The 24982-nt window shown below is 47.6% G+C and overlaps 1 protein-coding gene across 1 annotated transcript in view; it reads right to left on the bottom strand.

Moving 5' to 3' along the window:
* LOC144165776 (signal recognition particle subunit SRP54) overlaps nucleotides 1-24931 on the bottom strand; it is a 60470-nt gene extending 35539 nt beyond the window's left edge. The window contains exons 1-6 of the mRNA XM_077695546.1: nucleotides 24768-24931; nucleotides 24061-24152; nucleotides 19085-19169; nucleotides 15546-15650; nucleotides 10130-10254; nucleotides 5965-6115 (exon numbers count right to left, since the gene is read on the bottom strand). Coding sequence (XP_077551672.1) covers nucleotides 5965-6115; nucleotides 10130-10254; nucleotides 15546-15650; nucleotides 19085-19169; nucleotides 24061-24152; nucleotides 24768-24845 — 636 coding nt within the window. The 5' untranslated portion in view covers nucleotides 24846-24931. The remainder of the gene's footprint in view (nucleotides 1-5964; nucleotides 6116-10129; nucleotides 10255-15545; nucleotides 15651-19084; nucleotides 19170-24060; nucleotides 24153-24767) is intronic.
* Nucleotides 24932-24982: the final 51 nt, after the last annotated feature.

Here is a 24982-nt window from a genome sequence, read left to right on the forward strand (position 1 = left end):
CGAGGTATCAAGAAAAAATATACAAATGTTCAACTTCTAAAAATAACTGGCAAAATCAAACACGGCGCCAATATAAAAATGCAACCACTGTGCTCGATTGTTGTCTATAACCCACCCTATGCGGAAATAAAAATATAACTGCTGTTCCAACAAGCAAGCACCCGATAATTCTGTAGCCGAGAAGTTTTCGCACCCAAATATCCGCGCACCTGAATGTCCGCACGGAAATGTCCTGCACCGATCAAGCGCAGTAATCACAGCGCGATTAACGTTTCAGTGCTGTTCCTCGAAGCTTCTGAGACAAGCGGACTTCATGACCCGGTAGTTCGGTTAGTCAGCTCAACAAAAATAAAGCTGCAACACAGTTACGCGAATTCCAGCTGTGAAAACACGCAGCAACTCAGGCCCCACAAAGCCGGCCGGGGGAGTCGGTGCAAGCTGTCGAACCATCGGCTAACACCGCCACCTCGCGGCGCATTGCGGAGTTAGCCAAATTACATGTTTTTGCTGGGGGGCGCGCCGAATGGGACAGCCGGAGCAACGGCGCACCGCCGGCAGCCGATCGCGGAGGCCGTGGGTTTCAGTATCTCACTCAGCTCCATTACAACCACAAAAGATGTTTTTTTGGCGAAAAAAAAAAGCAAGAAGTATTTAAAAACTTTCAAACTTTGCGCCACAGTGACGTGTTATGAGCAAGAATGATGTCATACGGGCCAACAATAAAACATAATTCTCAGTGCGTTAACTGCACATTAGCATTCAAAGGTGATGCGGTCAAATGGAACTAGAGGCCCCATTACAGACGTCCAGTCATGTGTCGTCGCGACAGGTGAGTTAGGCGGCCACCAATCGCACAAACAAGGTTCCGTGACATCATAGAAAAGTTGCGGGAAATTGGCTAGGGGGTCGCGACTGCTTCACACGTTTTCTTCAATATCTCCGTTATTTGTTCCAAGATTGCGATGACATTGGTATCATTGTTATCGGGACTGAGCAGCCTTTCTAATAAACCCAACTTGTATTTTGCCTTCATGTCTCCTTTAAACGACACTAGCCGATTGGCATAAGCGACGTTGCCTTGCATGACCTTCTTTGTCGAGCATACACGATGTTTCCCGAAACGATTACTTTCTACCCAAAACAAAAACAATTTCAGGTGCAAATACGGTCAAAAACAAAGCAACGGTGGACAACGGTCGGTGGCTGATTATGGCAGCACCATCTTGGAGGACTGGCGGCAAGCAAGGCTGCAGAGCCGAATGACGCAGTGGAATTGAATACCCACCCTCGTGACTTCATTGTAGTCATCACCAAAACACACGATTCGGCGGGAGAATCAAAATTTCCCCCTAAATTGATTAATTTCTCAGTGAATACAGGCTCGTTTGCTGCCGGAGAAGCGCTGGGGGCACCATAAAACACAAAATCTTTCGAATAAAACATACTCGTATTGCATGGCTGGCCCCTTGAAGTGCGTAGGTGAGCTGCACTTCAGGAGGCGGGCCACCATTCATGCCCCACAGAGAGACGTTCCATTGTTACTTGGTACGGCTTGCCAACAGGCTAAAAAGTTGCCTGTGGCTACAAAAAAAATTTTTCAATGATTATTCAAACCCGCTTAATTATCAGAAAAAAATTTCTCCCACCTCCCCTCGCGGGAACCCCTGTGTAGATGCGACGCATAGGGGGTTCCGTTGTTGTTTCCGTTAGGTTGATTCTCCCATCGCGTGAAACGTGCCGTGAACCCCCTGCCGCGGCTATGACGCAACACAATCCACTTTAATCCAATCCAATCCAAGCCAAGCCAAGTTAACCTAATCGAATCCAATCCAACGCCCCTCGTGAGAGAGTGTTCGCTATCGGAGAGGACAGGGGGTGAGCGGCGGAGAGCGCAGCTCGCGCGGCGAGGAGAATGGGGGAGGGGTGTGGACGGACAACAACAACGCCGTATGGAGGGACAAGGCGAGTGAATGAGATGTAGTCGCATCTAAAATGGAGCGTCAATGGATTTCTACGTAACAGATCGTTTAGACCCTTGGTGTGAGACGAGCAAGGAAAAATAAATGCTACCCGTTTTCGTTGACCTTGGTTTCAACAGCAAAAAGAAGCCGCGCGGCTGGCCAAGCGAAGTGGGAAAGGCATGCTTGGAGTTGCTATGGCAGCGCCCACTTCAGCACATGACTGTAGCGAGTGATTTCGCTCGAGTGGACATCAGTAAGAAAACCTATGCTGCATAGATGCCAGCCAGCCCCTATCTGCAAAACTCGGGGACTGTACAGGGCGACCATGCCGGTCTTTTGAAGTTGCCTCGAGAATTGGGAAAAAATGGAGGGTGTCGTGAACGCCCTGCACACTGCATTACAGGCATGCAGCAAGCCCTGGCGTGGGCTTTGACGTGTCCCTCCAACGCATCGAAGAAGGAGAGTGGAGATGAAATGCAAGCGTGATACATGCAGGCGACACCAGGTGTTAGGCAGTTCTTTTGCCAAGGGCCTTCACACACCTTGGCCTTCAAATCAATCAACGGAAAAGTCTGCCTCTGCCATGGGAAGACAGTCCCTACGAGGGTATCTGGAAACTGTAAGGGGGTGAAATATGGGTGGAAGAAAGGATTAAGTAACTGGATGTCACCCTGATGGCGATCCTGGGCTACGTGGAGGGTCAAGAGGAAAAGCTGCGGCTGCAAGCACCAGAGGGCCAAGAAATGATGACCAGGCCAGGCGTAGAAGGACGGGAAGCAGGGCTTATCGGTAGAAGTTCGACATTTCAAAAGCGCTGTGCCGCTGTTTCATTCCTCTGTTGTCCATTTCCCTTGTGCTGCTTTTGAAAGTCACTGTGGCCCTTCAACTGGTTTGATGTACTGAAGGAACTCTTGTGGTAGAGAGTGATGGTGCCAGGCCTCCCTATGGCACGACAGAAGGCATCCAGGGAAAGCTTGGACCACCTTTCTTTGAAGCCACAGAGGCCATTGCCAAGCTCGGCGAGAAATGCGCCTTAAGCTTGCCCGAAGATGACGTCTGATGGGTCACGGAGCACCAAGCCACACAGACGGTGGTCCAAGCTGGCACGAAAACTGCGGTCTGTCTACGGGCTTACAACCCCGTGTTTTGTAGGCAGCCATATGATGCCATACGATGCCCCGAGGGGCTTAGTGAACCACCAGGAGGCAGAAAATTGGTGTGAAAAGGCAGGAAAGAAGGCCCCAATGCAGTTGTACTGCAGGGGAAAGCTGTGAATCAGAAATGCTGTGTGTTACGGAAACTCGTAAGACAGCAACCTTTCGCTGAAACTAGGCTGGGGGCCTCTATGCAACCGGCATATGGAGGAAGAAGGTCAGCGCTCCACAGCAGACCGAAGATGTGGCACGTGGAGAGATGTCAATTAGCTCCCCATGCGACAACAACGGAAGGGCTCAGTTTCAGAGCGTGCGGCACACACAAAATGTGGCTTGTGCCGACAACGGCCACACCGTCACGGCCAACAGGGTGACATCAGGAGGGGAGGTGACGACAAAAGCTGCAGCGCAAGTAATGCCATCACCCAGGGAGGACACGGTCAGGGCGTCAACTTGATGACTGGTGGAGCAAATGCCGGGCAAGTTGGACAGTGCCATCGACCCTGTTTCTGGCAGTGAAAGTCTTCTCTGTTTTCGTACCAGTCTTTAAATCCTTAACAACAAGGATGTTATAGGCATGGACCGAGAAAAGTTGCTCCCTTACTCTTCAGTTTGATCCACCCTTTTTCTTCAGCCCCCAATTTGCCTCTAGCGTTTAATATTTTCATATAAGATGGCGTACGCTGCCTTAGAAAAATGCCTTTCCAGCCAGCAAAGCGATCGTGTTCAGAGGTTGGCCCGACCTCAAGAAGATGAGTGTAAGGTTGCTCTTTGTAAGCGGGCTTTCCCACGTTGTGAGTTGAGGAGGGAAGCAGAAAAAACAGGCGACAACGAAAGCGAACACAGTGGGAGGAAACCGAGGATGGCGATCAGGCCGTGGACACCAAGTGTAAGCAAGATGCCGTTGGAAACCTGAATCAGTATAGCTACAATCCTGCTTAAAGGAGTCATGAAGAGAAAATGTAAGTTGGTTTTATTCGAAAGATTTCATGTTTTATAGTGCCCCCAGCGCTTGTCCGGATACAAACGGTGCTTTATTCACTGAGAAATTAAACAATTTAGGTTAAAATTTTATTTTCCCGCTCAATCGTGCGTTTTCGTGGTCGCAAATGACATCACAGGAACCGACCGCTCTGCAGCCTAGAGTACCTTCATTCACGCATCCGCCGTACAGGGTAGAGACACGTATACGCTGGCGCCGCCATTTTCGGTTGCTCACTCGCCGCCGAAGCAAGTCATTGTGTCAAAACCGCGCTAAAATCATCGCCGCAACGCGGTTTACAGAAGAAGTTTGAATCATATTGTCTGTTTCGCGTTGCTAGGTCTCGTGGGAAACGAAAAGAATAACGCGTTGAGCCCATTGGCCCAATTGCGGCGGCACGAGACCGTTCAAAGGTTGTCTCCACCCTGTACAGCGGTGTTGGTTTGTTCCCGCGTTTCTTTACGTTCCGTAACCTAGATGGCGCCACCATACCGTGGCAAGCGTTTGGTTTGTTTTTTCCCGCATTTAAACCTGGCTTGTTTTTGTTCTGGGAGAAAATATTCGTTCCCTGAAACAGTGCTCGCTCGACAAATGGGGTCACGTAAGACACCGTTGCTTGCGTCAATCGGCCAGTGTCGTCTGAGACAACCCCAAGCCCCGTAGTGCTGTGCAGCTAAACCAAGCATGCTGTGCGCAGTAGGAACAGCAGAACGCATCAGTACTTCTATGTTTACATGTGCTTTCGTAACTTCCACTGTTTGTTCCATCATTCTTATTGCTTTGTAAAGAATGTGCCCTAAATTTAAGCGCAAATCGCTCGTTCGTCTAGTTTGTAAGCTCTACCTAATTTGCGTCTGCTTCTCGCAGAGCTTAGAGCTTAGCTCATGTGACATCATAGGTTCTGTTGCGGGAAATGAGCTGGTGGGTCGCATGACCATTCCCGTTTTTCCTAATTATGTAGCTTATTTGAGCGAAGTTTACGTTAAAAGTGGTGTCAGTATGATTCTAATGAGACAATCTTTTGAATGAACCAAACCTGTGTTTTCTCTTCATGGCTCCTTTAATGCCTCCCCAGTGCGAAGGTGCCGTTTTAGCAGGAGTTTGTGGCCAACCCCTAACCTACAAACAGCGTCACTGGTCATCTGCGTTCACAGAGTGGAATGGCACTAGTGGGTTTTTTTGTTCTTTTTTCTTTCAACTGAGCAACAGGCAGTCCTTTGTTATAATAGCACCCCACCCCCTCCCCCCACCCCCACTATGAAGGTACAGCCACACCCACATCCACATAACCCCAGGGAAAAAAAATTAAAGCAGTTCCATTCAATGTGAAAGCTGTCGGAAGAGCAGAGCAGTGATTCGGCACAATGGGCTGTAGCACCGTCATCCACTCACTGCTACCACCCATAACAATTCAAATTTCCCACCTTCGCAGTGCTCGCACGCCCCCTGCCTGAAACTGCACCAGCGGGAGTCCTGTTCTCTTTGTGCTTGCTTTTCCTCCCGCACGTGCTGGTGTTGCACTGCCACATTTTGCATTAACTATCGTAAAAACCACCCTAACGAGCATTCTGAACTAAATGAAACCGGCCGCTGCCGGTTAGTTACATATACTTTGCCTCAAATGTACCTGCAGTTTTCTTTGCGCTAAACAACAGGGAGATGTATGACAACCGCCAGCAGTTCAAGAGTTTTGAACGCTTATGACCACACGAACCGCTTGGCTTTCGAAGCCTCTGGGTTACGCTGCGACGACGATGGAGCGCCGTCTGACTCTACTAGGGTCCACCAAGCGAACTACGCAACAAGGCGAGCCCCTAAAGTGCTCTGCACTCAAAATCAATCAAGCGATAGAAGAGGCACTACTCACGGTGGCATTGGAGACTTGCAACATCTCCTCAAAGAGCGAGTCCTCCTGCTTGTGGCGACCACTGGTGTCCACCACGATGATCTCAAAGCCCTCGCCCTTGAACTTGTCCACGCCCTCCTGGGCTATCACCACGGGGTCCACCTCCGTGTAGCTGCACATGCACACATACAAGGGGGGCAGAATTAACTTCACACATACAATTTCCAATCCAATCCAATCCAATTTCCCAATTAGATGGCCACATTGTTGCTTTAGCAGATAATCTGCCAAATTCAACCACATACCGATCCTTAAGTCGTCGGCCAATAAAACTACTCTGTGAAGAAAGCATCCCAGTCAACACAGGGTTCGTACAGGCTTGAAAAGCAAAAATTCAAGGGTTTTGAAGTACTTTCAAGGACCACAAAACACATTTTCAAGGTCCCCTATGGGATTATTTATAACTTTTCCAACACAATGCAAAAGTTTCTTATTGCACAATACCTAAGCACATTAGTGCACATTTAGATAGTTGCTAACGGGTTCGTAAATGCTTCCCCAGCTTTATTTTTTATTTTGTGGCTGGTATTTAGAGGTTTTTCTTTTTCCTTTGTGTTTGCTGAGGCTGCTTGATTTTAAAACTTAGTTAATGTTGCCTGCATCTCCTCCTTTATCAGCAAGAGTATCAGCTAAAATTAAATCCGCAAGTGTTGCTGCAAGGCAGGATGAACAATGTACACGTCCACCATTTGCACGAAAAAGCAAACGCAGATGGAGCGTATGAGGCACAGGAAACACGCAAGGAGCATGCATCCACAGACTATATGGAAGATGCAAGATAGAGAACAGAAGCTGGCTTTCACTGGATTGTATCGTGACATGGATTGGATTGACAAGTGTCTGCTCCCACCAAACTTGTAATTTCACGCAGTACACTGAAACTTGATTGTTACAATGTTTCTTTACATTTGTTAGCACCTAAAATCCACGACAAACACTTTAAATTCTTGTGAAAAGACAGGGCCATTGATTCTCTCCGGAAAAATCAAGGGTTTTCAAGGACCCTTTAAAAATTCCAGGACTTTCCAGGCCTTGAAATTGACACTTCTAAATTCAAGGGTTTTCAAGGTTTTCAAGGACCTGTGCGAACCCTGCAACAACAATGCAGGCTACCTTGCTGTCCAAACTCAAAAAACGATGCCAGCTCAACCTTTATGTGTTCTACTGCAACAACAAACCAATCTGTTCTTTGATTAAAATGTTTTGTGCAATTCAACCTCCATGCTTCCACTTTTATTTACACTTTTTAATTGCCTAATCTATTGTAATCATGTATTGGCCTTTACATTGGCGTCAGTGTGTTTGGAAAAAGGTATGGCGAGTTACCTGTCCCCTTTCACCGAGAATAACCAGAAAAATTCGAAAATTCGCGCATTTTTTTTAGGCAGATGCGTTTTTAAGTGTGAGCAACTATGTGCCACTGTTTCACGCGTTTCATCAACGCGTACTAAGACCACAAAAATTCATCAACTCCCCTGCACACAATTCCCCCCGAACTTACTTTGGCCATCAGCTCCTGTAAAGGTATTTTAAAAACTTTCGAAATTTACAAGATACCTGAGCACCAATTTAGGGAGACTTTCAGGTGAGTCGTAAAAATAAATTAAATGATTTATAGCGACAGAAAACTTTATGGCCGTGCACAAACTACAAAGGGAACAGGCATGCTTCAAGCAATCGACCACTCTTTACCAAGTGCAAATGGCGAAGAGTGACCAAGCTTACTACTTCAAGCTTCTTGATGGATTCACAGTAGTCACTTAAAATATTACTTCAAAGTGTGAGCTCATTTTATATGCAGAATACAAACAGCCAGTAAGCCATACATAATCAGACAACTTTTCAAAACGCTAAATATGCCATAGAACTAACTTCAATTTTCAAGCTGTTTCGTCCAGTCTAAGAAAGATATGCCGTCTTTTGTGAATACCTGTGTTTGCTTTACAAACTAGGTAACTTTTCTCTTTGGCAAAAGCGCTAACTGCGTTTGAACGTTTAAAGATGGGGGGAAAAAAATTACCGTACCGTATTTACACGATTGTAAGTTGACTCGAATGTAGGTCGACCCCCACAAAATTGCATCTCTCAAAAAAAAAAAAAGAAAATGCGAGTGCCACCTAGAAAATCGTATCACAAAGAGAAGCTCTATCGTCAACCCACACGGCGTCTCTACCCTACCATCAATGATCGATGCTCCCACAAGAGCCGTGCGCTTGCGGTATGCGCGGTAGATGTTAAAAAAAGAAAAGCTTTTGTAAAAGCACCCGGAATAACCATGCGCTGTGGGTTGAGCGGGAAGAGCACACCCGCTGTGAGATGACAACCATCGAAGCAACCGGCAGCGGCCACAGCCGCGCAATACCAAAACAAACAACATGGCGGCTGACGGAAGCGGCCGCGCGCGATTTACTAATCTCTCACCATCGCGTCGGCGTTGCGCGGGCAACTTTTTCACGCCGGTGTCGACGATTCCGCGCGCGTGGCAGCTTCTGCTGCTTTGAAGTTCTACCATTCTACCTCGGTATGACGCGTGACGAGCGCGGCAGTGGGAGCAGCCTGACGACTTGCCCCAGCCGGCTGGTGCCGCCAATGTTTAGGCTTACCACGGTGGCGGATATTTGATTGGTGCTGTCCCTAGCGGTGCGGATAATGCTTTATAGTGTCGTTTCGGACCACATTATCAGCTCCTTTCCTGCACAAACGTCTTCGTTTGTGCCTTCAGTGATATCTTAAAGAGCGGTTAAAAGCGGTCGCTGGAGCTACGCGCACCTGTTTGCGGCTGGTGACGCCGCCATGTTGCCACCTCCGATCGCGTAGCGCGCAGCATGCGGGTGGAATTCGCAGCAGCGTCAGCGCGGCACATTTCCGCGAGCAGAAAACGCCCCATGCGGTTCCCACTGTAGACCATAACCACGGGAACGAGGGTGCAAAGCTGTCCCCACCTCGGAGCACTCCCGATTTCTCGTTTCTCTTGCCGTTACTAGCGGCAGACGGTTCGACTTCGATTCTAAGTCGACCCCCCAACATTGGATTGTCAAATTTGAAAAAAAGGGTCGACCTACAATCGTGTAAATACGGTAGGTCGACCCCCACAAAAGTTCATCTCTCTCTCTCTCTCTCTCTCTCTCTCTCTCTCTCTCTCTCTCTCTCTCTCTCTCTCTCTCTCTCTCTCTCTCTCTCTCTCTCTCAAAAAAAAAAAAAAAAAAAAAAGAGTGCAGAAAGCAATTGTTTGAACGTTGCTGTGAATGAGCGCCGAGAGAGTTCTTCAGGCCCACAGGACTCATGAGAGATGGGATGATTCAGCACAACACAGATGTGACACAAGCACGCAGCAACGCGGCCGCCTAGAAAATCGTATTGCAAAGAGAAGCTCTTCGGTCAACCACTGGTACCCCCCCTACGGCGGCTTTTCCATCAATGATCGATGCTCCCACAAGAACCATACGCTTGTGGTGTGCGCAGTAGATGTTGAAAAAGAAACGCTTTTGTATAAGCACGTGGAATAACCATGCGCTGTGGGTTGAGCGGGAAACGTTATTCCCAATCATGAGAACACATTCGCTGCGAGATGGCAACCATCGAAGCTACCGGCAGCGGCTACTGCCGCGCGATATCAAACCAAACAACATGGCGGCTCACGGAAGCGGCCGCGCGCGATTTCTTTGAATTCGAGAGTAGGTTGGTAGGATTCAAGAAGCGTTTTGTTCGTCTCTAATAAACAAAATGAGTATTACAGAATCCCTTGAATCATTGCACGGCGCTGACGTAGGCACAATCATATCACGTTGTTCAGCACACTTCCAAACACATTGGTGGAAGGTTAGCCGCTCCAGGTACAGTGGACAAAGGGCACAGATCGGGAACTAACAACTTTCAAAGTCGGCATTGGTGCGAGAATGTATGCAATGGTAAATGCTACGCTTAGACCGTAACCATAGAAATGAGGGTGTTACACTTTCCCCAGCTTGTAGCACCCCTGATTTCTTGTTTCTCGTGCCGTTACAAGCGGCGGCACAAAGTTAGATTTCGATTCTAAGTCGACGCCCCAACGTTGGATTGTCAAACTTGAAAAAAAAAAAAAGGATCAACCTGCAATCGTGTAAATACCGGTAACTTCGCTGCTCACCTTCCGTAAAAAGGAATGCGTGCCTTGGTGGCGTTCTGCTTGAGCTGGTCAAAGGCGCCCGCCCGGAAGGTGTCCGCACACACCAGGCATGTCTTCCAGCCCTTCTTCAGGTAGTGGTAGGCCAGCTGCACAAAGAAGGGGGGGGAGAGAAACGGTTTCAAGAACAGGCCACACTTCGTAACAGGAGAAAGACACGGCCTTGCGGCTCTGTAGCTTTAGTTAACTCTTTCGTTACGGTGCCATAGGCCATCAGACACGGAGTTCCGATGACTTCAAACCTCCTGCGAGAACTCAAAACGGCGCCTTGCAGACTACTACCGCCATCTGGCATACTTATTGGCAATTCCTTTTGCAATTTCAGTTTCGTTTGTTTACTTCTTGAGAGCGGAGGCCGTGTTGTGAGCGAAATTTGAACCCAAGGTAACTGGCGGAACTGGTGTCCACTTCACGCCGCCACGCTCCCCAAAGGCTGTCTATTATCACTGGCACTTCGGCAGCTGCTGCTGCTGCATTTTCTAACACCAGCAGCAGTGATGACTGCAGCAATGATGTGGGATCATCATCGTCGTCATCATCATCATCATCAATGAGAGAGGCCTTTGACCTATAGTGGGCATAGAAAGGCTGATGATGATTATGGTGATGATGACGAAAAACAAGGAGGAGGACATTTGAGAGCAAGTGTCGCAAGGAGACACCTGTTTTTCGCTCCTGAATCCTGTACAACACCAGCCGAAAAGGATGGAGAAGAGAAGAAACTGCAAGATGTTCTATGGAAAACGAAGGCGCAAAGCAGAACCAATGTCTTTTGCTCCCCTTGCAATGTCCACCTTTGCTTTTGGCCAGCACGCCACTGCTTCACTGAGTGGCCTTCAAGGCTGCTAGATTGAAGGGCATTCCAAAATACAGAACACGATGTATAGGACTGGTATATATATGGAATGATAGCTAAGGAACATAGGAACAATTTGTACATTCCAGATTTCCTAAAATAATTTTCTGGCTGAGTACAGTCACATATTTCTGTCATGTTTATACTTTCTGTGTACTTTTCTTTTGTTTATTTCACAACCAAACTCTGAATAATTGTAATTCTCACAATACTGCTGCTATGCACCTGAAAGGGCAAAGTACCAAGCTACAATTTCATGTATGACAATGCTAAATGTGTCCAGTTGCTCGAGACAAAGCAATTTTTTTGTGAAAGCACCCAAAATTAGTCATTTTTTCTCACCGTAACGAAAGAGTTACGAAGTCCTTGTTGTTGCAAAAATATTTCTTGGGGCATTTAGAAAGGCGTTGAAGGTAAAGACCATATATACACGAGTGTAGGTCGACCCATTTCTCCAAATTTGAAAATATGATGTTGCGGGGTCGATTCACAATCAAAGCTGAAACTTCTACCGCCAGCAATGACAAGCAAAATGAGAAATCCGGGACGCAATGCCGTAGTTGCAACAGTGCATTTCCTTTCTGACTCTACCTGTTGCACATAGTAGCTATTCTGAACGAATGTTCGCACCAAACCCCTTGGGTACATCACTGCAATACTGCTAACAAGGCCATATTTTCCGCTTTATAGCTACAAAACAACAAAAATAGTGCGACATGTTTTTGATGTAGGTGATAGAGAGCAACCTTGGCTTTAGTTTGTTAAAGTTTGAAAAAAATCGAAGACGACCGCTTTTTTTACTTGCCTTTCAAAATATACCAAAATGTGTTGTTACCTTGATGCAGTGCAGGGCTTTTTCCATAGTGAAACGTCTTGACCACATAAACTAAAATTGGCTCGAAGATTAACAAGGAAAGAAGGATAACCCTAAAAAATTGCAACTACCTAAGTTGTTTAGATTCCAAGAAAAAAAAGGCACCACATTTGGGCAATTTTCAAAATTTTTCTCAACTTGGGAATTTTTAATAAAAGGAATTCGCTCTGCAAGCCAAAGACTGATACGTTCATTCATTTGAAAGTATGCAAAGTCTTCACATAAAATGAACTAGGGCGATAGCTGCAGACGTTTTTGTTTCACAGGGGTAAAAGTTTCCAATTTTCCGCGAGCCGCTCAACGCGCCAGCGACCCGAGTTGGCTTTGGAAATTTTTTTGAGAAAGGTGGTGGTGGTAAAAACGTTTATTTGAGCTTTAGGGGAGAGGGAAGGGGAAGTGGTCAGCCTCCCATGTCCAGGAGGCCGCGAGCCCGCGCCGATTCCAGAGCTCGTTTCACCAGGGCGAGCTGCTGCTCCGGTGACGAGCTGGTCAGAGCGGACTCCCACTGCTCAAGGGTGGGGGAGTGAAGGGGGGTTGGGTGCTGCGGGCAGGAGAAGACTAGGTGGAAGGTGGTAAGAGGAAGGTCACACGCTTGGCAGTTATGGGGGAATAGGGATGGGGATATGTGCGAGAGAATCGTGTGATTATAGAAAGTTTCCGTCTGAAGGCGGCGATAGACATAGGCTTCATGTGGGGTAAGGGATGGGTGGGGAGGAGGATACCTTCTTCTGTTGTTTGTGTAGTGGGAAAGGATGGAGCTATAGGTAGAGTCCAGCGGTGTTAAGGTGGTGCTTGCAGAATGTGGACGTCCTGTGGTATCTAGCCTTGCAGAGGGGAGTGCCCGGTTGTGGAGAGCGCGGGCTGCGGCATGGGCCGCTTCATTCCCAGCAAGACCAGAGTGGCCAGGGGTCCAAACTATTGTTATTTCTATTTCTTCGGGGAGACAGTGAAAGATGGGAAGAGCTTGAGGGGGTGCCAGGCCAGCTTGATACCATGGGAGTATGGGGAAAAATTTTTTTCCACAAAAGAACTTCACACGTGTTTTCCCCTGCGCATAAGGAGCCATATAAAAAAATGTTCGTCAAAATTAAAGACGTCGACCGGACATGCCTGTCCGATGTCTCGTGAGAACACCACCCAGGAGCAATTGCATGCCATATGTTTTGCCTTTCTCAATATCATTACTAATGGCTGCACTGGTGTGGTAGCAGCTTCGGTGAGCAATTCTCTCCACTGAACTTTTCCCTTGACACCAACACTTAGGGCATGGACACACTATACACTGCAAAAGCAAGAGCTAAACTAAAAAATTTCCACGAGCACTTCAGACTGCCTACACGCCTTGAGGTGAAGGCCTAGCAATTATCGGACACCTTCACTGCCACTCCCTAGTGTTAGTTCGTGTTAATGCTTGCGACGACAGCTACAGTCACTTTGGAAGTCTGATGAGACACTTCAAAGCCAACTGCACTCAAAATTTCGACCTCTTGAAAACACAATTTCCGTACAGTCTGCTTAAAAAGAAAGCAACGTGCAGAATACAACAGCTGAAATATGCGCGTGGACGCCGCAAGCGGCCAGCAAAAATCGGCGATTTTGAAACCAAAATCGAGAAGAGCGCGGCCATTGAAGTAACGTTGCAGTCGTCCAGCAAGCAACCGGACGGTAAGCAGCTTGGCAGCAAGCCTGTGCGCAAGCTCTACGCGTGCACGGAGCAGCAAAGGGGTGAAGCGTGCGCAGCAGAGCTCGACCGGTTCTCCAGCTGCGTGGCTGGCCAGAGGAAGAAGCCCCCGTCGGCTGGAACGTCACAGGCGCGTCATGGCTGTTTGCACGATCCGCCGGCAGGTGCAGCGTGGTCTCAGTGGCAGAGCTTTTGTAAACACTTCTGACTGATTGACGAGGCGTTTGACCACTCGTGTTCAGCTCCAGCTGACTTCGTGGTGCTTACTACGCATTAAAAGGACACTGAAGTGATTTGTAAACACTGCGGGATTACTAGCGCAAATTGTAGTCCGGAGTTACTAGCACAAATTGTAGTCGACCACTCTGAGCGCGTTTACGCGAATTTATTTAGTAGAAAAAGCAATTCGAAAATGCTGTCCTCCTCTCTGCAGTCTTGCCCATTTTTTGTGGCGTTTTCGTGTGATGTCACGAGGAGACGAGCTGGCAATTGGCTGCGCTACTGTACAGTTCGCCGACCTTCCGATCGAGTCGGTCGGCCCAGCGTTTAGTCCGCCGGCCGCCGACGGGTCGTTGCAATTCGCTCGCTCAATTGAAACTAAGCCACCACACGTTTGTGAATGAAAGAATGTGCCTTTCTTTACTTTGTTAGTTTGTGCACTGTATCTAGCTCCAAGTCGAGTCAAGGTCGCCTCACACAAGCACTGCACAAGGGCACATGTGACGCTTCGCTGACTTTACGCTAGTAGGAAAATCTAAGGCCACTTGAAGGCGGGAGAAGAGTCAACGAAGTCAATATTGGTACTAAGAAAATAAATCAACTGAAACTTTTATTGTACAGCACAAAACTAGGGAGCAGGAAGCACTTTTTTGTTCTGGGTGAACAAGCACAGCGGTCAGCAGCACGACCGCACATCTGCGAACGCTTTTCCATCCAAGAAAGGCAATTGCTAGACGTGAGATATTGTGGAAGTTTGGGGGACGCTTACTGCACGGGCGCTATACAACAAATAGTCGCCTAAGGTACTTCAAATTCTAAAAATAAATAAGTGTAAACTGGTTATATATTATATACCTTATATATCCAGCCTCGGCAGAGCTGGCCTGTGTCCGAGTGGTCTAAGGCGCTATATTATCGTTTTACAAGTCGCAAGTTCGAATCCCCGAGGGCGCATCGTTTTTTTTTTTTTTTGTTTTGTTTTTCTTTTTTGCCAGTTGATTTGTTAGTTTTTGGTTTATGTTTTCTAACCTGACGTTCACAGTTCCATAAGCGAGTTCGCAGAACGCGCGCAGACTTACACTGACGCGCTAGCCGGTTCTCGTTGGTGTGCTGTTGCCCCAAGCACGGACTGCTTGCGGGCAGTGGGCACAGGCCAGAATCAGCACACCCTTGGCCTGGTGCGAACACGCCTTTTACGATACAGACATGAGTGAGGCAAGCTCCGAATATGCGGGAAAAGCGCATGGCATTTCAGCGTCTGCGGTGACGCGGAGGTCGTTCATCTACTGCGTGGGCCTCGGCTAGTGATTGCTACAATTCCAAGCCGTCGTGGGATGCCTATCGTAGGCATTTTACAGCCGAAAGCATGGCAGAAGCGCGGTATGGCGATTATTGAGATATCGAAAATACCCATCAGATAACGTTGAATGTCAAGCATGTTGTTTTACAGAACCGAAACCGAAACTTGTTTGAATGCTAATCTTGGACATCATCCAATCACGATGCCATCTCCTTGCGACGTCACAGCTTTAGTTGGTGCGGCTGCCACAGACTGCGCATGGTAATAAAATAATTACCGACTTATCAACCGGATAAACTATGAAAAGTGTGTTCATTTGAGCCAGTCTACGCAGTGCAAGCAAAACCGGGAGCTTGACAAATTCACTTCAGTGTCCCTTTAAGGCTTTCACACTATCACAAATCCTGAAAGAGGACGCCTCATTGGAGGCAGGAGCGGGGATGGTGTCACCTTTGTGCAGGTGGTGGTCTTGCCGCTTCCCTGCAGGCCGACGAACATGATGACGTTGTTCTTGCCCTTGGTTGGCTGCCACGCCTTCACACCCGGGTCCACCAGCTGGAAGACGCACAGGGGGGAAAGGCAGTGGTTAGCTCTAGGGCACAGTTCACTGGTCAAGTGAACATCCAACACCAAAGGAAAAAAAAAAAAATCTCTGAAGACACCTATTGTGAAGTTCCGAGCGAACACCTACCGCCGAAGCCTTGCCTACCCCTCTTTAGAGGAGAAATATTAACTTCACTAAAAAAACCCCAAAGTTCGCCAACCCACTAAAATCGATGGCTTTACCGCAGATCAGTGAACAAAACAAACGTGAATCATCCATTCGTGAGTTCATATGGTCACCTATTTTATTTGTCCTTTCCATGATAGACCCGAAAGTTCGCCCATCTGATATTGTTTCATTATATCTCCGCAGTTTTGGTTAGCCGTGCGGCCACATTTTTCCGGTAAATTAATTACTTTCTCAGTAAATAAAGCATCATTTGCATTCGGACAAGCGCTGGGGACACTATAAAACACAACATCTTTCGAATAATGCAAACTTGTATTTTGTCTCCATGGCTCAACCTAATTACACTTAATGTCATCTTTCGTGTACATGTGGCACGTGTGTCTTTTGTAGTGAACAAAATGTGTATATCGTCTTCCCGGTCCCTTTGATGTGACAGACAAGCTATCAAACGTGCCGCGGCCAATGGGAGGTTTAGGAGACCTCTCTCACTGCCACGGACACAGCCCACCAGATTTTGTCCCATCAACGCGCCAGTTAACCGTTGGCAAGTGTTGGCAAAAATGCCTCTGTGTGTACGCAACACAGGGCGAGCGCTGGGAGGAGTTGTACAAATGATGACGATGATGCTTGAATGTTAATGGCGCAAGGCCAACTAGGGCAAAGAGCGCCAAGAAAGCATTCTGATGAATAGGTGACAACTAATATTGGTTAGAGGGAGTTGTACAGGGCGAAAAATACAAGTGCTAAGCACTCGCCAGTATATGCCTTTACAGGTATGTGCTACGTGTTGCCGTCCCTTGGACAGGAACACGTTTTTCACCTTTCTTGCTAATAGCCCTGAATTCCTTTTTTTTTTATATCTAGCAAAAAGCTTAAAGCTTTTCTGTGTGTGTTTTCTTTAATATTGGGACCCTATAGGCTTACAAACGAAGAACTGAGCTTGTGGTGCAAGTAAATAGCAATTTAGAGGTGTAACATTAAATAAGGTTACCGTACTTACCCAATTCTAACGCGCACTTTTTACCGGAAAAATAGGTCGAAAAATGGCATGCGCGTTAGAATCGGATACGAAACCGAAATTGCCGCAACAGCGGAAATTTCGTCCCACCCATCACCATCTCAAGATGGCACCAACGTTTTTAGCAACAATTTTTCGGACGCATGAAGCATAGGGGCCTGGGCTTTTCTATCGGCGTTCACACAAATCGTCAAATCGTTCCATTTGTGCGCTTGATAACAGCAATGGCAGCAGAGGCTCTCTCGCGTTCAAAACAAGCGGTCGGCTGATGGGTGCGCCTCTGAAGAAGCTCGCGGGATGGGCGTGCGAGGCGTGGGCCACGATCCCATCGACCATGGTTGAACGTTCGTTCAGAAGTGTGGCATCGCGAACGTGCTTGACGGCACTGAGTACGAGATGTTGTGGTCAGCGGAGAGCGACGAGGAGTGAGGTTACTTCGGGAAATAAATCGCCCGTTTCTCTCGCATTCGTTTTTCTGGCTCACAAAGTTCCGTGCGCGTTACAATGGGACGTGCAAGTTTTTTCGTTTCGTTTTTTTTTTTTTTTGACAGGAAAATCGGGTGCGCGTTAGAATCGGGGGCGCGTTAGAACTGGGTAATTACGGTATTAGGCAATTAAATTTTCAAATTCAATCAGAAAATGATTTTTTATTGTTTTCCTAAATTTTAGAACCAACTGAGCCCACACGCAAAGGATAAAGCCGGTGTTGCAAGTACTACTTTTAGATTCACAGCCGTGCAATCAAACTAGGTCTTCAGTCCTTAGGGTCACCCTGATGTCAAGTTTGGCCTTCACTACAATGCCTTCCTCTATCTAGCGTTCAACTTTGGCAAAAAATTAACAATGGTGATATGTATTGAAAGAAGCATCCTTTAAGAATCACTTCCCAGAAAACTAGCTGCTTTGGCTTTGTTCTCAAATTGGTAGAAGAATTTTGGTTAATGTCCTGAAGATAGGACAGCAGGGCCGAAAAGGTGAAATGCTTTCTCAAAAACCTTAGAAAGGGTAAAGGCAGAAAAGGTTAAAATCCAGCGAGTGACAATTTTCGATTCAATGTCTCCCCAAGCTTCGCTTCCTGCGTGTTTATTGTGTGACACTGACCAATTTTCGTCACTGTCGTGTGTACAATAAAAGAATGCCAACTTTTTTAAGCGACTGCTACAGCCTCCGCCCAAAAAAAAAAAGATGCCAAGAAAGAATAATTTCACTTGAGGCCACCGGCTGCCAGGCTATCAATGCCTAACACTTCAGACATCAGTGCACAACAGTGAAAAGGCAGCTGGACGCTTTGGGTGCGTGAGCACGCCTTGTGTTATCACAATTTCCAGTACAATACCGCAACTTGGAAGGGGACTGGCTGGCATTTCAGTGCGAACAATCCTGCTTGTTAAGCAGAAGATGAGACACAACTAATAAAAAAATTAAAGCAATCGGAAGTGCAGAGCAGTGACTCACCATAATGGGCTGTAGCGCCATTATCTGCTCACTGCTACCACCCAAGGCAATTCAAATTTCCCGCCTTCGCAGTGCTCGCGCACCCCCTGCCTGAAACTACGCCAGCGGGAGTTCTGTTCTTTTGGTACTTGCTTTTCCCCGCCCCATGTGCGAGCGTTGAACTGCCACTTTTTTTCGCTTCCTATCGTCAAAACAAACTCACCGAGTGTTCCTAACTAAATGAACACGGGCACTGCCAGTTAATCACGTCTGTTTTGCTTCAAATGTACCTGCACTTTTCTTTGCACTAAACAACAGGGAAATGTATGACAAGCGCCAGCGGGTCATGAGTTTCGAACGCTTATGACTATTTAACTTCACTTTCAACGACAGCCGCTACGACGAAACACCATGTGGCTCCACTTGGGTCCAGCAAGCGAGCTACGACGACAAGGCGAGCCCCTAAAGTGCTCTGCACTTAAAAAGAATACGCAGTGCAAGACAATGGAACACAAGAATCAGAGTATGAACAGACACAGCACCAACTCAATTAAAATTCTCCAACTGAACACAGTGCCGTTTTCTGGCTAGCAACCAGCCAAGATGACATCTAGCGCGCATCTAGTGCTGTTTATCCTTTTAAATGATGCACCAACTCGCCAAAACCTGTTTTAGGACTATCAGGTTCACGCACTGCAGACAAATGAAGCAAAGCACGCTTGTCTACAGCGAAGTCAAAGGGAATGAAGCAGGCTTGTCGTCTGTGCAGCAAACTCATCTGCCCTGCACAAGACGACCGCTCACCTTGATGAGCTCCTTGAAGACGGCAGACTGGATCATCCGGCGCTTGTTCAGCCCAGCGGCCATTTCGTCAATGTCGATGACGGATCTGCGCCATGCGTCAACACTCTATTATCACCTGAAACGACCTCTGCCCTTTAGTCACACGGTAACCATCCAATAGACGGGATTCAATGGCATTCGTACAGAGGAATTTTGCTCCGTAGTTATAAACATTTTTCGAGCCTGTTGGCTCTGCAGCATTCAAAGTCCAGCACCAGGATTCGCAAAAAAGAAATATCTGCAGCAGAACAGACCAAAACAATGTCTACGTTTCGCTAATTCTGCTCAAAGGCTGAAAACGACTTATTATACCAATGAATACATGCATGTAATCTGAATCCTGGACTTGAGCTAAATAATCAAATAATAAATAGCATCGATTGAAGACACATGCATGACTTCTACTAGTTGACCAACTTCTGGAATGTGGCCGAGTGTTTGTGTTTACTTTAAAATGTATATCCACGCCTTCAAACTCTCTACTAATATTTTCTTGAATTTCACATATTTTTAGAGACCCCACCCTCCCCCCTTCCCCGAAAAAAATGTGGCGGCAATGAGCAGCTTTAGGCACAACAATGTTTACATTGATTGATTGTAGGGTGTAACGCGCCGACGCAACGCAGGCGATGAGGCGCGCCGTAGTGGAGGGCTCCGGATTAATTTTGACCACCTGGGGATCTTTAACGTGCGCCGAAATCTCATACACACGGGCGTTTTTGCTTTTCGCCTCCATCAGAAAAGCGGCCGCCGCGGCCGGGAATCGAACCCGCAACCTCGTGCTCAGCATCGCAACGCCTTAGCCACTGAGCCACCGCGGCGGGTAGAGCACTGCACGGGCCTGATTTTAAGGCCCGAGCCCGATTCGTGAAGCCCGAGCCCGACCCGGGCCCGTAACACCTAGCCCGAGCCCGGTCCGGGCCCGGGCTTTCATAAGTGAGCCTGGCCAGAGCCCGGCTTGGGCCCGCCATGTCAAGCCCGGGCCCGGCCCGGCCCGGCCCGGTAATTTATTTTTTGGCCTAGGGAGGGCCCGCGCGTGTGTGACCAGGCCCGGTCTTTGACGCTAAAGAAAGTTTGTTTATCATATTCCGGGCGATCAGACGGAGTCTGTACAAGCACGTCATGAACTGAAACGCAAGAAATACGGGTTTAAAAGTGCACATAGTTTAGCTTGCACCGTCTGCTGTTCAGGCCACATCGGAGTAATAATAGCTCGTATTCTTACACGAGAGACATCATCACCTTTGATGACCAGACTCTTGGAAACTCACGTGGTTGCCTCGGCCACAAGTTGGCATTGCTGACTTTTTTCGATCCGCATTTGAGCCAACGAGTATGTACGCGCGTTGAAGTACTTCACATGCAGTGGTCGTTAAGCGGTGGTGTTTCTCTGGCGTGCGTGTTTGATTCCCGGCCACGGCAGCCGCATTTTGATTGGTGCGATATCTAAAACACACGTGTACATACATAGACATAGGTGCACAGCTCCAGAATGTCTGAAATAAGTCTTTCCCCTCTTGGGCATTCCTTGTAATCGTATCTTTGGTATGTTATACAACAAAATAGAAAATCCTGATGCTGTACAAGAAATGTCATTAAAATTGCAGTATAGTGACCATCAGACCCAGCAAAACACGTTTTTAAAATAATGCGTACAACTAACAGCAAGCGAGAGAGAAACACAGCGCGCAAAAATAAACTAAGAATATTCATTTTGATGCTCTTTTCTACACTTCACGTCGGACCTATTAACGGCCGTGCCTATGAATTCAAGCCCGCGCCCGGCCCGGGCCCATGGCGTCGAGCCCGAGCCCGGCCCGGGCCCACGACGTTGAGCCCGGGCCCGGCCCGGGCCCGCCAATAATCGACTTCGGGCGGCCCGGGCCCGTGCAGTGCTCTAGCGGCGGGTAACAATGTTTACATGCAAGGGAAAACATAACAAAATAAACTAGAACAAGAAATCAAACCGAGGAAACCAGCCTACAATATGCTTCTGGCAGAACATACCCACTACTCTAGCTTGAGTGAAACCTTGTCATTACGACATTTGTGAGTTGTGCAGGTTCTTCTATTTAAATTAAGCAACACTCATCATGCCAAGCGCCACCATGACACGCGCTTTACGTCCTTGTATTTTCCACTGTCCTTGCCATTAGCGGCCGGTATGAAAAATAAAAACAGGAGATTAAAACTGAGAAATACAGTTATACCCTAATCACCTGAAGCTTCCATAGTACAACTTGTAATGAGTAACAATGCAATCAACAAGCGTCGACAGGAGACACAGGAAGCCAAGATTTAGTGGGTTGTCGTGCTGCACAATTCGGACTACGAGACATCCCCGTTGAACCCAACTTTTTTTTTCTTTTTTTTTGGTCCACCCCATTCCGTGCAGGGTTTTCCGGTATTTGAAGTGCACAAGTTGAGTACAGTGCACAAATACGTCGAAAAGAAAACTTGCAATATTAGACAATTGTTCGGTTGAATTGAACACAAAGGACAGCTAGAAATCTGTCAAACTCCTCGCTGCAGTGGCTTCGATTCCCGGCCGCGGCAGCCGCTTTTCTGACAGACGCGAAAAGCAAAAACGAAAACGCCCCCGTGTACGAGATTTCGGCGCACGTTGAAGATCCCCTGCAGGTGGTCAAAATTCATCCAGAGCCATCCACTACGGCACGCCTCATCGCCTGCATTCCGTCGGCGCGTTAAACCCTATACAATCAGTCAACCACATCCGTAAAACTTGAAAAAATCGATGCTGCTTTAGTGTGATTCAAATCTCGGCGAAATGTTTGTTTTGATGGGCATGGCTACCCAACAGGAAAAAAAAAAAAAAAGAAAGTTATTCACAATTAATGAAAAAAATAAGGAGAAAATTAAAGCAAGAAAACTGAAGAAACAACACACCACTTCGAACACAAGGTAACAGTGGACAGGGTTGAATTCAATTTATTCATTCCCGAATATTTCACCATCATGACTTCTAAGATTGGTTGATTGATTGTTGGGTTTAACATGCCAAAACTCATCATCGTCATCTTACTCAGGTCAACTGCGGGACGAAGACGTCTCCCCCTGAACTCTAACCACCCCTGTGCTGCGCTGCTCGAGTCCACAGTTTACCCTCGAATTTCCTTCTTTCATCCCTCCATCGTGTTATTGGCCTCCCTATTCTTTGGACCCACCTCTTGGTATCCACTCTGTTAACCAAATTGTCAACCAGTCGTCGGCTCGTCTCAGCCCATGAACTGCCCAACCCCATTTCTTTTTCTTTACTTGAACTATGATATCGTGCACTCAAGTTTGTTCCCCAATCCAGGTAGCCCGTTTCCAGTCTCTGAGTGTAACTCCAAAGCTACACCAGGGCTATGGGGAGCACTGCGGAGGAGGGCACCGGATTAATTTTCGCCACCGACGCACACCATTTTTGCTCTTCACCTCCATCAGAAAACGAGCTACTACTGCCGGGAATCAAGCCAGCGTCTCTGAGCTCAGCAGCAAAATGCCTTAGACACTGAGCCGCCACAAGTGAAATTACCCATCAAAAGTAATAGGCTACCCCAACCCCTTCTACGTCCAAGTTGCAGTCCTGCATTGTAACGTCAAACAGCACAAGTGGGCCTACATTTGTGGGAGTAAAAGTACGTTGCCTTGCTACACACACATGAATGGTAATAAGGCAACGTCGGTGCCATTTGTACAAAGTATAGTTCAACAACAACACTATCAGCCTGGATCTAACGTGACTTTTCGTTTCACTCTGGCGGCTGTCCCCCCGTTTAAATGCTGATTCTATTTTGGGCGATTTTCGTTTCACCAGATGTCACTGCTATTCCAGAACCGACTGCATGATGTTTCTTCTAAGCCAGGGGCACACAATAAGAACATATAGATCAAAGGAGATGGAACACATGTTGCAGGGGCCACTGGCAAATGACCAGATAGCGTCACAGAGGAAACCAATGCGGACTACAAAGCTCCGTATCTGCAACGGTGAAGTAGAGGGTAGAGGAACATGACCGATGAAATGACCACAATTCATTTCACGGCTATGCAGTGAAATGATTGCAGTAGCTCGACAAATTTTGCTAGCTTAACGTAGGCCAAGCACTGCCGGGATTTATCTCGCCACCCTTAGGAAGCAACACTTCCCCTCCAGTCTTGTTCTAACTCCGTGACCGCAGGAAAGCCCGTACTGCAAGGGACTAAGCAATGGGCATTTGCTTCGGCAAGGCAACTGACAGACTGTTCCAGCTCACAAACCTGGCTCAGTTTGCAACTCCGCAATGTAACGCTTAGCGACTGTTTCAGCTCACAAACCTGGCTCAGTTTGCAATTCCACAATGTAACGCTTAGCGTCCTAACCACTTCAACGCCAAAAACAAGCCTGAACCAACCAGTTATATGTGCCTGTTTACAGCTTCGAGAGTTTTTAACCATTTATGCCTTGCGGAGTCATAAGAAAACGAAAAGACGTCTCGGAGATTTCTGTATGCGGAGAGTTGCTCCCAACGACGAGGCGAAAACGTAAATATGGTAATTTCTTTCAAGGATGACAGAATCCAAGCGTACCACTGCTGAGGTTACCACCCAAACAAAATTAAAATTACAAGCTACCGCTCTTGCCCGCGGCAGAAGATCAGGGTACGCAACGCCTTGCAAACTGGCCGCCAGAGCGGACATGGTCTCAAGAACGATCTAATGAACCCAGCACCCGCTCATGCCAGGTCAGGAAATCAGGTCAACCGCGCGGTTTTCGCAACCCAACCTTGAACCAGCATTACACAGCTTTTGTGTTGCCGAATAGTCTTTAAAGCGCATCCGATTCAATCACGGTAACTGCAAAAAAAAAAGTATTTGGTGGAACTAATTCACGCAGCAAAACAACCGTCTGCTTTTTGAGCAGGAGAGTTGTTTCGTGAGGCTCCCAGACTCACCTGACATTTTCTCTGAGTTGCTTGACGAGCTTGATGTTGATGTCGGCTTCTAGGAGAGCAGTGCATATCTCCTTGAGCATAGAATCAAGCACCTGAAACACGAAAACAGAGGAATCAGTTGCACGTGCAACTCCGATCGAAGTCACGTGTACGCACAGAGCGTGTGTACGCTGTGTCGCGCAATAAACGACGCGTTGACGTTCGCGATCAAGCACACACTAGCCACTCATTCGTGCGAGAAAACAACATTACTATTTGAATATGCGCTTACAGCAGCACAAGAAAGTCATATCGACCTTCAATGTTTCGTTGTTAGCGACGATCAACGCAGTTTAGACGCCAAAAACAGCTCGTTTGCATTCACTTTGCTGCGTTGTATTGAGACAGAAATAACAGATGTTTTGGCCTGATTAAAGAATTGTTTGCTTTTGCTCTTCTTAGTCCAGCGCTCTCTCGGGTATTCAAAACCGTTCGTATCAAAGCAGCTGTCAATTTCGTTTGCGTCGACGAGAGTGACGCCTGTTCGTTCGATGCCGCGGCATGCTCGCGAAATAACCACGACGTGTTGTTAACCAGACCCAGTCGCTCATAAATCGCGCATGTTGCTGACATCGAGTCGCGACAAACATGCCGAAGCCGACGTGACCGCGGCCGGCCCGAGAGAGTAGGCCTTGAGCGGGCAGAGTCGAGTCCGTGCGAGAACTCACCTCCTTGTTGATGATGGTCGCATTGCTGAGGGAACGCAACGCGTTGGTGATTTTGCGGCCTAAGTCGGCTAAGACCATGGTGCCGGTGTCGAGGCACTGCGCCCGCCGTCCAAAGTAAACGCTCTACAACGGCGTAAACAGCTGTCGGCCGCAGTCACTGAAAGCACAGAACAGGCTGAAAGACTGAAATTACTGAAATGCTGCGTGGAGCATCT

This window comes from Haemaphysalis longicornis, unplaced genomic scaffold, assembly GCF_048455015.1.
Source record: "Haemaphysalis longicornis isolate Haplotype H1 unplaced genomic scaffold, Haemaphysalis longicornis Haplotype H1 scaffold_15, whole genome shotgun sequence".
In the NCBI taxonomy this organism is placed as follows: domain Eukaryota; kingdom Metazoa; phylum Arthropoda; class Arachnida; order Ixodida; family Ixodidae; genus Haemaphysalis; species Haemaphysalis longicornis.